At 42.1% G+C, this 13,630-nt stretch overlaps 2 protein-coding genes across 5 annotated transcripts; both read right to left on the bottom strand.

Annotated features, from left to right (window-relative positions):
• Positions 1-1,343: 1,343 nt before the first annotated feature.
• Karl (lipocalin/cytosolic fatty acid-binding protein Karl) lies at positions 1,344-6,501 on the bottom strand. Its single transcript, XM_011147657.3, has 4 exons — positions 6,222-6,501; positions 2,910-3,138; positions 2,314-2,485; positions 1,344-2,084 (listed from the first exon to the last, which is right to left on the bottom strand). Exons 1-4 carry the CDS (start codon positions 6,378-6,380, stop codon positions 1,937-1,939), a joined length of 708 nt encoding a protein of 235 aa, XP_011145959.1. The 5' UTR covers positions 6,381-6,501; the 3' UTR covers positions 1,344-1,936.
• A 1,916-nt stretch (positions 6,502-8,417) lies between these two features.
• On the bottom strand, positions 8,418-13,002 carry Cnb (centriole duplication and spindle assembly protein centrobin). 4 transcript variants are annotated; one of them, XM_011147654.3, is made up of 9 exons: positions 12,754-12,997; positions 11,031-11,841; positions 10,778-10,886; positions 10,015-10,707; positions 9,694-9,920; positions 9,409-9,611; positions 9,000-9,283; positions 8,759-8,917; positions 8,418-8,685 (listed from the first exon to the last, which is right to left on the bottom strand). In XM_011147654.3, exons 2-9 carry the CDS (start codon positions 11,804-11,806, stop codon positions 8,590-8,592), a joined length of 2,547 nt encoding a protein of 848 aa, XP_011145956.1. In that variant the 5' UTR covers positions 11,807-11,841; positions 12,754-12,997; the 3' UTR covers positions 8,418-8,589. The 4 variants fall into 4 exon arrangements, 3 of the variants coding, with proteins under 3 accessions (XP_011145956.1, XP_011145957.1, XP_011145954.1); XM_011147655.3 differs by lacking the exon at positions 12,754-12,997 and adding an exon at positions 12,296-12,476; XM_011147652.3 differs by having other exon boundaries at positions 11,031-12,999.
• Between the last annotated feature and the right edge of the window lie 628 nt (positions 13,003-13,630).

Consider the following 13,630-nt stretch of genomic DNA (forward strand, 5'->3'; position numbering starts at 1 on the left):
AAGAAAAAAAATAAAGGAGGAAAACGCGACATATTATAGGATATTTATAAAACGTAAATTTCAAATAAATAGATAGTCTATCAGCTATATGAAATAATACTGAAGACACAGAGGCATAACACGCGTACACGTATGACACGCGCACGCACACTCACGCACACATACGCGCATTTACACGCACACAGAGAAACAAACACAAAACACACACATATACACACACACACACGTGCACGCACATAGAAACGTACGTATGTACACGCGCGTACGCTCACAGCGGTCGCATGCGCGCGAGTACAGGTTTACGAAATACAGATTTAACGACTATGTTAAAATTAATTTACGAATGATTAAAAGAGAAGAAAAATTAAATATACGACTAATTAATACTGATAAATTACTAGAAAACTAATAGGCGGTTCGTGCGTACGCACACGCCCGTAGAACGAATAAGAGTGAATGCTGGCGAATGGTGTGATAGTTTAGTGCGGTGTGATGTGTAATAGTTTAGCGAGCGCATGGTGTGATAGCTTTAGCAGTAAACTACGTCGTGCGATCGGACGGCTCTATATCGCGACTGATCTGTCCCGGTAAATGGGGAAGCAATCATCGATGTGTGTCGATGCGATCGTCGCCAACCAATGATCTCGAAACATGCATCGTAAAACAAGCGAACGAACTTATCATACGCCACGTGGTGTCTCTCGGCGCCCCCCCCCCCCTTGTGCGTTCTTCCTATACTCCGCACGCCGCACGATCGCGGACGCGAATCGGCGCGTCCGGGTCGTTACGAGCGCGCTCGATTATTACATATTTCAGAAACGCGTGTAAACTAAGGGGAGAGGTAACGGACGCCGTGGAACGAAGGGTCGCGTGCTCTCGCGAAGATCGGCGACCGTGCGCGCCGGACAGAGCCGATTTTCACGAATAAGCCGTGCGCGATCTCGTCGAGATCGCGTGATCGCACGTGTGCAAAAAGAAAAACGAAGAAAGGCAAGGAGAAAGGTAGAAAGGACGGGAAAAGGAAAGAAAGGAAAAAATAGGTAGGAAAAATCGCTCGTCTTGGTGTGATAGCGTTCGTATGCGTAAAATGTTGTGCAAGCGCGAGGAGAATGAGAGAGTCATAAGTGATTTTGTAATATTTCTTATAAGTTGTAGCTGCCATATCCAATAATTAAGTAATTAGGTGCGTTGAGTGATAATCTGACTACGACTGTTACGCTAATGATAAAACGATGATAAAGATGACGTTGCTGATTGCTAACGATTACGACGGTGAGATCGTGACGATCCTGCGTGCCGCCGCATGTGCGTGTCAGTTAATTCGGACGAGTTGTGCTAAGATGTTGGGAGACGACGGGTCTAAAGAAAACAATAACAGTTCATTACAATTATGTAATTATAAATAAGAGGAAGAGACGAAAAGTATTATAACATGTTGTTAATTGAATTAATAAAATTAGCCCAAAGTAACGTTCTTGCTGTTTGATTCGAGCATTGAGAGCGTGTGCTCTTGATGTTGCTCTTCGAATCCAACTTCTTGCATTTCATTTTCCGTGTCGTTGTCGGGCTTCTCTCCTACCTTATGCAAAGACACATAAATGTGTGTGGATGTCGATATAGTTGGGACATCCTGTACACAGATATATCACATGTTCTCTTAAGTGTTAAAAAAGTAGAGTAAAACGTACGATTATGACGACAGATTGTATTAACGAAATAAGTACGAGTACATCGGAAACGTAAATTAAATGCCGTTCTGCTATTCATAAGCTTGCATTTTATGTTTGCAGACTAGTGTTACACTTCTTCTCGCGTTGTGGATATCCAAGAAGTGCAAGCCGACGGCTGACGCGAAATATTAAATTCGATACAGAAAAATTTCCTTATTCCAAGGCATTTCAGATGTATGTCGTTGCTCCCGAGAGAGCAATGAATTTCATGAGCGTCTATGTTTCCGTTTCAACGGATGCCTTCTGATGCCATATCCTTTCTTGACGGATGCAAACAGCGGTAGCAGCGAGTCCTCCGTCTTGTTGCATTGCTTTTGATCCATAGGGAACATATACTCCAAGTCGATGTCATATCTACGTATTGAGTGGATAAAATAATTCATTCTTTCAATAATCTCACGAAACAACGAGGGAGGTACTTTGCTTCAACTCGGGCAATTTCTACTCGCAGTGAGTTTCGTTAAATTAAATTTCTCTCTCCAGTATAAAATCGCAGTCGAGCACTTCAGAAAATATAATAAAGCCAATCTGTTTTAACGGGAATTCGCAGCAGGAGGTAGACTTTAAACCGAGACGAACGTACCTAGGCAGTTTCTCGCGCAGATAAGAAATGACGTTCACCCCGAGGCTCTCTTCACGGCTCATGATGAAGCTAGATAAATATCGTGGACTCTTGCTCTTTTCAGCACAATGCATTAGCAATGCCCAGGACTTGTAATCCGAATCTAACACGTACGTATTGTACACTCCTTCGTCTGTAAGAAAAAAATTAAATCCTTTTATTATCGAACGTTTGAGGTTTCCGTTTGAGACGCAAGGTTTGTAAACAATATTCGAGTTATTACAACGTTGTTAAAAGAATCTCAAGTATCCTCTCTTTTGTCAAATTTTGCAGTTGGAAAGTTTCGAAAGAAAAACTTTACATTTAACATCCGGACAGATTCGGGAAAGAAAACAATAGAAATAAAATTCTCTGATCTTTTGAAATTGACGTCGCTGCTGATTTGACAAGAATTAGAAACAAGAAGCGACTCACACACGTGACAACTAATCAAGCTCGTATAATAGCTCGTAAACTGTCTTTGCGGATTATAGTGTGTCGCGTTGAGCTTCCGTAAATGATGATGCATTGTCGCGGACCGAACGAAGGCAAATTAATGACGAGTTGAAAAGCTTTACATGGAAATTCGGCGTGCACCCAGTGAGCGGGTGAATCCGACGAGGGAATCTTCCACGTGATGTTACCAACGAGCAGCTCGTTAATGGGATCGTCGGTAAAGCTGTAAGTGAAATTCATAGTAACTTCTGCGCTCTCGGGCGAGACCGAGAGTTCGGCTCTCATGCATCTGTACGCGAGAGCTTCCTCTGAGCTTGCGTAGTACTGTACGATGTACCACGATCCGAGAAACTGCAAGAAGCGCAAGGTGTCTATTACGTGCTGTAGTAAGCATGTGGGCGTAAAGTCACGCGTGAAATGAGCGCAACAGTTTACACGCCGCGCTGATTTTCTTCGCGTTAACGTATGCTAATGAATGCGTGCTCTTCGCGGGTCAAACTCGATCGCGCTCACCGCGCGTGCAAACAGCACTGGGAACACGTTCGGGAAATCCGCCGGGCGTGATCATGCGCCTATTGTCTTTATCCGAACGTGTAATTTTGTATCACACTGTAATTCTGTATCGCAATTTTACACTATGTAGTTCGAATTTCATTGTGTTTCTAATTGAGCGTTACTCTCTTCGCCAGACACTTATTTTCTATTCAGAATGTATAAACTCTTCTCCTCTATTCTCTGCATTTATTAGCTCGGTATTCAAAGCAATTCGTAAGAAATTATTTATCGTTTCATGTAATCGGCCTCGTATCACACCGGACATTCTGGATCACAGAAATTTAAGAGCGTTCAAACGACGATAGATGCAGATGCAAGGAGGACTTGTATTAGTTTCTGTTGAGTTTATTTCTGGCGTGCTATATTCGAATCGATGTCGTGTAAACTTAGCATTTTGAATCTCACAACAAAAACATCGTAATATTCGCAAACTTGCAATCCTATGCGGCTTAATGCACAATGTGCGTGCTCGAAAAAGTGTTCTCTCTTGTGAATTTTCATTTTCCAATGAATTCTTATTACTGACTTCAACTCTAATTTAGCACACTACAGGCGTTGCGTTACACATAGCAGGAATTATTAGAAATGTTATTACATCGCTGATGAAAGATGTATTTTCATACATACATACATACTTCATCGTATCGTCACGAAGACACGAGGCGAATGCAACAAATTATTTGGATTCACGACGAAGAAAACGCGACGAAACATTCCGAACTTTTGGCTTATCGCGGAACATTATGTCCTAGTTCAATGCTTATCTCTGAACGATGAAGTCACGCACGGTTGATCTAAAAAGGTCCGGAAGACTGAAGTTATAGTTTATCGTAGCGTATCTTAATCGAGTCGGACAAAAAACGCGTCGCTGTTTTTATACCGCGCCTAGTTGAAAAGCACGACGCGATAATATGAAGAGCGTGACTAAAATTATACTTGAAAAAGCTCGTTTCTAAATATGGATTGCGTTTCACCCCGCTCGGTCTGCAACTTGAAAAAACCTAAGCGACACGGCCTCGGATTAAAGGGCATTCGCGCCCATACGATCCGCTTCGCCGCGCGGAGAATCTCTATCGCCGTAGCGGGCGTTCGCGAAAAGCATGTTCACCGGCGGAAATAGTCGCGTGCACGCGACATGTCTGAAATAGTCATCCCTTAAATACGCATAAAGTTTCCAGAATAAATTCGCCAAACGCCAACGCGTCGAAAAGAAAGCCGGCGCGCGAGCGCGAAGAGAGAGAAAGAGAGAGAGAGTGTGTGTGTGTGTGTGTGTAAAAGAGGATCTCCAAGGAATAAAATATTACACATTCACGGCCATCAAACAGAATCGCAAATAATTCAGCGTGCATAACCGCTTCTTTGAGATTTACCAGACAATTGGGCACATATGTGCAAACATTGTCGTACACAAACACCCACACACGCGGAGATATTACGACCCTACAGTGACTGTGGTCGCGTGTTTTGTCGGTTGAGATCGAAAAAACTTCTCTCAACAATCACGTCACCGTGCGCTTAACACGCCGGACGCGAGTCATGAAAATTCGTCGGGAAGCGAACTGCGAGCGCGATGTTATGTGTGAGAACATGATATTCGCGTGACTCGCCAATAAGAATACCAACGACAATACAACGACGGCATTCGTCGCAGTGTCTCGGCTCGTGTCAGGCCGAGTGTTTCGCCGTTAATTGAACAGCGCGAGCAATAATTCCAGTCGTTATTGCGCGAAATCGACGTTTACACCGCATATAACAAGCAGACGCACATTGCGATCTGTGCAATAATTAATATTCAGCCGACATATCCGACGAATTGCTTATCGATCATCCGTTTTCGAAGTCACGTCAGAACGATACGTCAACGCGCATTACGCTATTTCGCGTGACAATATCGCAGCTTGAACAATGCGCAGCGTCAAACAACGCTAAATACGTAAATAACGCGGTCAAATTACTCCACAAAATTATGCTCGAGAGATGACCCGATCCACCGGGCCGAGAGGTGTCGCGAACTTCGTGACAGCATCGAATGCTGTACAAATAACAGGCGCTGAAGTTGATTTCGATATGCTGAAGCAGTTGTAATTAACGTGTATTGTAAAGTGCAACAGAGGAGGAGATTCGCGCGAAGTGTGACAAACGCGTGTGTGAGATGTTCTTCCTTTTTTCCTTTTCACCAACCTGCCCACAGATTAATTTGCGCGAAGCTGTATGTCAAACGTACGTATGTGCGCAGAAGGAACGTCTCGGAATCGCGCTTATCCTCTGCAATTGTATTTATAGCTTGTAGCTACAAATTCTCCGAAGAGTTCAGGATCGATCTCTCTGAAAGTTTAACGAGCAGCTGATCTCTTTTGTCAGAAACTGTTGTTTTTTTTTAGGCCAATTCCCGCGCGTTTAATATAATTAATCTCCTCTCATAAAACACACAAATAAGAAAGCGCACATGGAAAACAACAAGCGAATTGGATCGCCAGAGCTCTGTGCGACGTCGATACACACGCGGAAGCAACCTTTTGATTCGTATAATCCTACGGAGAAAATCCTACGGGGACCGATGAAATCACGGGCAGCGGAGTTTAAATAAAAAGTCGACCTGTCCTCGCCTCCGCGAGACGCGAGACTACCTTTCGGCGCGCGTTGACGCACAAGGGCAAATACAAAAGATCGTTTGAAGTGGAAATTTGATGAAAACTTCAACCACGAAATCGTCATTTGAAATAGCACAATGCCAACGCGCAAAGAGCCGGTATATATCCTTGATACCGAAGAAGCATCATTGCGAAAAGCATTCTGACAGGCAAAATCGAAACATCAAGAGCTGCTCATCACTTCGATGCTCTGTGACCTCGCACCGCTGGTCACAGAGGACCCTGTACCTCGGAGATGTCAAAGTTACGTATGCCCTTCACTTTCGGGCACTTGGTCTTATCCTCCCGTCTCTTCCAAACACCGCCGGTGTCGTCGACGATTAGGCTGACGAGCAGCGCTATTGTTAACCAGCAGAATAGCGAACATCGTCCAGTCTCGGGCAGCATCTTCGTCGTGCATTCAAGCTCCTCCGGCTCTCACGGTAACGGCACGCACGTACGAACTGATCCGGCTAAGATAGTCGACGCGCAACGTCTCTCCTCACTGCCGAGGTTTTGCCCGGCGACTAAAGGCCACATACGTACGTATGTATACGAGCAGCATGAGAGAGAGAGAGAGAGAGAGACAGAGAGAGACAGAGAGAGAGAGAGAGAGAGAGGAGAGGGAGAGAGAGAGAGAAGAGAAAGAGAGAGGGAGAGAAAGAGAGCACGGAGAACGGACACGACTCATGACTCTCTACCATCTGTACGAATGAACGAAGAGGGGGTGGTCACTATCACGTTCCTCCCTTTGCATTCTTGCTGCTCTTTCGTTTTCAATCGGCAACTTGTTCCGCGCGTAGAATCCTCATAACTGGCGCCGACTCCGGTACCAGGACTCTGTAGGCGTGATCGTCATTTACGGGCCTGAAGAACCGAGCGCTTCGTCGCGTTTGGATTGTCCTGTTATCTTCCCCATGCTCTCCGCACGCAATCCGCAGGAGATTCGCGACCCTTCTGCGCTCGAAATACGATCGCGAAATTTACGATCGTGTCGTTCCTTCGGCGAGAAATCGGCGGGATGTGGTTTTACGATTGCAACGCGGACACGGAGTGGAAGAAGACAACAGTTTTGTAGGAACAGAATTGTCCTTTTTGGTCATCTCAACCGAGATCGCAATAATGCTGCCGATAAAATTCATTTAGTAGATAGGCAAAAATTTGCGCGCAAAATTCGCCACAAAAATTTCCTTCTTCGGTAGAGTTCTCTATCTATAATCTTGATCTGCTCAAATGAAATTCTTCTCGAGCAATTTAGAATAATTTATAATAAGAATATGAGAGAAATTTGGGGAAAAATTAAATCTAATTATTGAGGAGATTGGAGTTGGTAAATAAGAATGCTATATGTATCCAATAAAATATATATCTACCTACACAGACAACGAATACAATAGTACATTTGTCGTTAAATAAACAATTTAGATGTTAGTTGATGTTGCAATGAAACGGTCACATTCGTCACATTATAATTATGAAGTTTAACAAAGATCATTCAGGGCGATGATTGATAAGCGAACGACGCGCTTTAGTTTACCACAAGTTCCCCAGACGTATGACACGTTACGTCCTCTCGGATATATATAGATATGTATAATACATGTGACATGGATAAATTGTTATTCACAGCGTACATCGGCAAGCGATTCGGTACTTCTCCGAACGATATCAGCATGCAACAACCTACGCGAAGCAGACGTGTTCAACGTGTGACACTGATATTGAAAAGTCTTGCTCGATGTGTAACGAACTCCGATCAGTCCTTCATTGTATAAGCTGAAATGCAAAACTAAGAATTGTGTTGTAAATCAAGGATCCCTAATAATCAAAATGCGCTGTAAGAGAACTCTAAACTGAATAATATAACTGTGTGCCGTCCTCCTATGAGTAATACCACGGAGTTTATCGTCTAAATGAGTTGTCCGAATAAAATAACTTTATCAATGCTCTGCGACCCACGAATTGTCGGAGTGCGTAATCTGTTTATTAGATGACCGCAGTTTACACGAAATTTATTCATACACAAAGATAAAGATGTAAACTTGGAGTTCAGAAAATCGTTCGCACAAGCATCTCGCTTCAAGCCACGTCGAATGTATATTGAATCCCCGCTGTAAGATAAACTCTTCCCTGTTATCAGCCTATTATTTTATCATACATCCTTTTCCTCCCCGTGTGCTCGGCCATAGAAGTCGACCGTATAAGTCGTCATGAAAATGTTTCGCGACGAGGAGGCTGGTGTCATGTTAAAAATTGGACAGTTCGGACATGCAAAGCGTGATAAGAATGTAGCGGATAATGGATCAATGTTATCGCAATTACTATAAAACCTCTTACGTTACGAGATGTGGGAAGAGAAAATTGTCATCGGAGCTTCCACTTTCAATTTGCGAAAAAGAAAAGGGAAAAGAAAGTGTAAAGACATACTGAGATGGATCGAAGTGATGCATGTAAAAGATCTTTTTATTAAATTCTCTTCGTGTTGAAAAATAGATATTAGAATCTGTCGTAAAAAAATTGGCGTTACTGCTAGGTAAATTACACTGTATCGAATTCAGCTAATGCGATCGAGCTCATCGACGCCTTCGGTATCGTCGACGTTGTCGTAAGTTACACGTCATTTCCATGGGGGCTTATTTCTCTGCTGATCCGTTTTTACAGCCATTTTCTGCGAGATAGGCATGTTCTCGTCAACGTCACCGAGCGTACAAGTCTAGCATTAAAGTGATGTTATTTCATTTTTGTAACGTACACTTTGATCATCAAGACTATATCGGCCAACAAACCTCGGGAATTGGCTGCCATGAAATGCTATCCTCGCTCTTGATGTTCAATTCTTTCTTCAAGTAATGTTTTCGCGGCACTTCTCTGCACACTAACGGCGGACTCGAAATGGAGTTTCTGTATTTGGTAATATCTTCTCTTGCCAACTGCATTTCTGCGATCTGCGTAGAAGCAATTTGCATCCAATCAGTGGGATAATTAATAGTTATGAATAAAATTTATTATCACCCAAATGCCACTGACCATTTTCACGTATCTCCGCAGATCGTCTTTCGAGCTGTTTCTACTGGTCAACGGCGTATTTTCGATAGAATTCAACGTGATCGCGCTTTCGTTCTGATCGTCAAGGTGTTGCGCAGCTGTCGAATTTTGCGTCTCCAACAATTGCGTTGCGTACCTTATCGGTTCCTGGGAAAGTTTAGTGTAACAATTTGGCATTGATTCGGACTTCACGGGGCCTTTGGTCGAGTCAAAGGATTTTTCCGCGTAAATTCTTTGAATCGGAGCTAAATTGTCCGTATTACCACCTGCAATTGCATTTTGTAGTCTACGAACCACGTGTTAGAAACTCGTGTTACAAATTCAGGTATAGTAACGATGCTGAAAATATTGTGCATGTTGGATACGAGATCGAATATGTTTGACGACTTACCGGATATAATGTGTAAAGCTTGCTGCCATTGTTTCTGCATGACTGAATGTAGCTGTTCCGCAAGTTGAGACTTGTTTGCGCGCTGAGAATTCAAATGTGTCTCCAGCATAGACGATCTCTGCAAAGCTTGAGCCAATTGTAATTCGCACAACCGTTTTTCCTCTTTGTGTTTCTCCTCTAATAAGTTTATCTCCAAACGATGTCTAGAAAATAAATTTCAATACGTTCGTTATATCTTGAAATATCAATCGATACATCGTTACAGTACAGTGCAGGAAAGCGAACTTGTCAATGACATCCTTAATTTTTCTAGCAGCGCATTCGGCTATAACTTGCTGCCTCGTTTTCATCTCTTCTAAAAATTCGGACTCGGCGGTGTCGAGTTGCGTCTGAAATTCTTGTAGTTTCGTCTTCACCACCTCGTCCACCTGCTTCTGATAAACTTCCTGCAATTCCGCCTTGATCTTTTCCTTTTGCTCCGCAACAGACTTGATTTCATCCTTTGCTAGTTTCTGAAAATACCAAGAAGTAATTAGAGACGGTAAGAACTAATACATATTATATCATATATCGCAAATTTCTCATGTATCCTGTGTAACATATTACTTCTGCTTTCTTGGCATCGTCGACAGATATGAGCAACGACGAATTTCTTTGTTGTAAAATAGAATTTCTGTTAATCTCCTCTTTGAGCTTGAGCTGCATATGCTCCTTCTCCTGTTTGAGTACTATCAATTCAGCTTCGCACGTGTCCAACGCTTTACGGATGAGTATCATCTCGTTTCGCACTTCAGTCTCCCTTAAACGTTCCTTATTCAATTCCGATTGCACGGTCCTCAATGTCTCCTCTCTCTGTTGGTTTTTTTCCAGGAACGCATTGAATTCTGTTTTCATTTGCTCGTATCTATTTTCCGCCTCTTGGACCAAAGATTTGTAACTTTCTAATTCGTCCGCATGGGTCTTCAGCAAGTCGATTTTCTCTTTGGTCGTGGCGTCACTCTTCTCTTTATATCCGGCCGCTAAATCTAAGGCTTTCGACAGTTCTCGCTCGAGACGTTTGATTTGAGACTGAAATTCCGTGACCTCGGATTGATGCTTCTCCGTAATATTTTGCAGATTAGTTTGCGAGTTTCTCTGCTCAGTTTCAATTATTCCGACTTGCTGCTTTAACTTTAACCAAGCTGCATGAAATTGAGATATCAAGACATTTTTCTCATTATCTACCCTAACCGCTACTGCCACTTTCTCCTGTTGCTCCAGCAGGCGTTTCTGAAGTTCTTGAATCAGATGCTCACAATGCTGAAGATATAAAATATACAATTATACATACACAATATACATATATATATATATATATGTTATATTATACCTCTCTGCGAAATTTTTCCTCTTCTAGCTTGATCTTGAAGGTTTCTTCTTGCGATCTAGTTGGATTAATATCCCAGAAATCCGAGAGTGATAAGAGTCGCTGACATTTTCTGTAAACAAATATTAGAATAACTTATTGTTACAGAATTGCTAGTAAAATATATTTGACAAACATGGATTGATCTACAAGAAAAACAAAAGTTTCCGAAAAAAAGAATAAAAATTTTGTTCCTTTTACATTTTATATATAATACCTTAATTGAATATCTGTATTTGTTCCAACGTGTACAGTACTTTTAGCAAGTTCAGATCCTTCTTTATCATCGTGTAAATTTCCGTTACGCTGTGGCACTTTGCGAAGATCCAACAAACGATCCGGATTACTATATTGCACAGTTTTCGTTGATACAAGATCAGCCAATTTCTTTGATTCAGTAACACATGATGCAGGATCTGCTTTCATAGTTGAAGATTTTGACTGAATCAGCCCGTTACTTGTACTCGCTTCTTTTGTATACAAATTACTTTGATTACTTTGATTCATCGTTGATTCCCTCGGTTTAGTGACGCTAATCGTGGCAGATAACACATTAGACGAGTGATCTGTACTTTTTACATTTTCCGTTGTATAACCGTTCGGCCGCGGAACGGATTGCTGAAGACTTTGTTCCCATGTTTTAAATTCAGAAATCATTTTATCAGTCTCGTCTAGGTGGAATGAATTACTATATGGTAACGATATATCGGGGAATGCATTGTTTGATTTCTTTTGGCAAAATGCTGACAAAACATCGGTCGGTTGAGACTCTTTATTGCACGATTGAAAGTCTAGTCTTCGATTTGTCCCACTGAGCTTAGATTGCGTCTCTTTTTCTTGACCATCTGTGCTATCAGCTGTTCGAGTCAAAGACATCGACTGAATCGGTTCATTGCGATATTGATATCCGCCAGTGTTATTTATTCTTTTTGCTAATTCTAACTCGGTGGCTTCCATCTCTTGAAGCAATTCATCAACTTCAGATAGTTCCATCTCTTGCACTATTCTAGTACAGGTATGCTGCTGACCTATTGAGGCGTTAGATAAGTTTGATGCGAATATCATGGAATGCAATGAATCACGAGGTTTGGGACAAGAATGAATTTTATCTGTACAGTAATCGTCCGAACGGAGAGACAAATGAGATCCCTTTTTCGCGGACATAGCAGTGACATGCGGAAGCCCAGTACCACAGGAAGCAGGAGGAGACACCACGTAGGAGTCGGTGTACGACGTTACAGCATCATGCTTGGCCCGAGCGAGAGTGTTAGTGGTGGTGGTGATAGTAGTGGTGGTAGTAGTAACAGTAGTAGTAGTAGTTGATTTAGCAACAGAGGCTATCAAGGAACAACGTTCCAATCGCATGTCATCCCTCAAAGAATTAGCACAGGTTTGCGATGTATGTCCACTAGGAGTAGCAGGAACAGAGAGACACTGGCGAGGTTTCACGGGGGTATTTTGCAAACTGGCGCTTTGACTTACGGAGAACTTGGTTCTGGGTAAAGTCTGCCGATAATAAGGGTGGCACGTGCCGCTATAGGCTTCGTGAGAATCTAAGGAATTATTCAATACGGACACCTCCAAGCTATTGTCTCTGAACTCGATGGCGGAGATTCGAGATTCGAGCGATTGCATGTGCTCCACCAGCTCCGAGATAACGCCAGCCTTCCCGCAATCTGTTCTCGCGAGATCGCTCGAGCTGACGTCCGAGTCGGAAGACGGGACGTGGAATATATCGGGCGGGATCAGGAGCAGGATGTCCGTATCATCGGACTCACTCATTATCCATCTAGAGGATTCCCAGTCACCGATAGCGAGTTGTTTGTCGAATGCACACCATTAATCGAAAGTACTTGCAAATCCAACTTCCATCATCGCTATGTTTCGTGCACTATTTATGCACCGGACCGTATCTTTGAGGTTACGTTAGGTTACGTTACCTTCTTGCGACGAGTATTCACTTAGGGCGGATATAACACGAGATGTACATAAAGTGTCCAGATGACATTCATAAAAGGCAATTAATCACCCTTGATCTTCTGTTAATTCTGTTAATACTTCTATTCGTCGCATCGTTTGCATTCAAAGGTCCGAAAATTTTGTAAACAAACAGATGACACATACCACAGAGAAGCCTGTCTTTTATTGCCGAACTGAACAGTATTCCGATTTACCACCAGAAAGAAATCTAGGTTTCTCTCTGGCAATAGTAACATATACCCGTATTCGCAGTCAGGCCTTATATTTGAGGCCTTCTCATACCCATCTTTAGATGCTGCACGAATTATTTTATTGGCTACAGACCATCTGAAGATAAGCTTAAGGAAGCCTTAAATATAAGGCTTGACTATGAATACGGACGATAGTGTAATATGCCTTAACTTGGTATTACTAGGATTTCCTGCGATTTTCAACCTTACGTCTACATGAAGACATAAAATGACAGGTTGAAAATTGTACGAATGGCTCTAGTTAGAGAATGTTAAGGCTGATGTACACTAGCGTCTTCACATTACAGATATAGCCAGAATTACTTACTTATAATTTTCAATCTTACAAATGTATAAATAAAATGATAAATCATACGACAAAGTCATTCTCATTTTAACTTCAGAAAGTACATAAAATTAGTAGATGAAATGAATATGGTCTTGAAATATTCAGTTTGTGTATTAGTTATTAGATAATAGTTGATTATTAAATTAATTCTATTTACAAGTGGTCTTGTTAAAGAAACATTTATAAATATTTTGATAGATTTGATATGATGGGGAAGATTGATCTTAAAAATTTGTGACACAGTTTCTTCTACATATA

The sequence above is a fragment of the Harpegnathos saltator genome, unplaced genomic scaffold, assembly GCF_003227715.2.
Source record: "Harpegnathos saltator strain DR-91 unplaced genomic scaffold, Hsal_v8.6 scaffold140, whole genome shotgun sequence".
NCBI lineage: Eukaryota > Metazoa > Arthropoda > Insecta > Hymenoptera > Formicidae > Harpegnathos > Harpegnathos saltator.

What these genes read in the sequence shown, in the direction of transcription:
- Karl (XM_011147657.3), bottom strand. Translation starts at nt 6,380, where the DNA reads ATGCTGCCCGAGACTGGACGATGTTCGCTATTCTGCTGGTTAACAATA. An exon ending in GGTGCACGCCGAATTTCCAT is followed by an intron (nt 2,486 to 2,909) that starts GTAAAGCTTTTC and finishes TTTTTCTTACAG; the next exon opens with ACGAAGGAGTGTACAATACG. An exon ending in CTGCGCGAGAAACTGCCTAG is followed by an intron (nt 2,085 to 2,313) that starts GTACGTTCGTCT and finishes CTCAATACGTAG; the next exon opens with ATATGACATCGACTTGGAGT.
- Cnb (XM_011147652.3), bottom strand. Translation starts at nt 12,595, where the DNA reads ATGAGTGAGTCCGATGATACGGACATCCTGCTCCTGATCCCGCCCGAT. An exon ending in ACGATGCCAAGAAAGCAGAA is followed by an intron (nt 9,921 to 10,014) that starts GTAATATGTTAC and finishes TGGTATTTTCAG; the next exon opens with AAACTAGCAAAGGATGAAAT. An exon ending in ATTAAGGATGTCATTGACAA is followed by an intron (nt 9,612 to 9,693) that starts GTTCGCTTTCCT and finishes TTTATTTTCTAG; the next exon opens with ACATCGTTTGGAGATAAACT.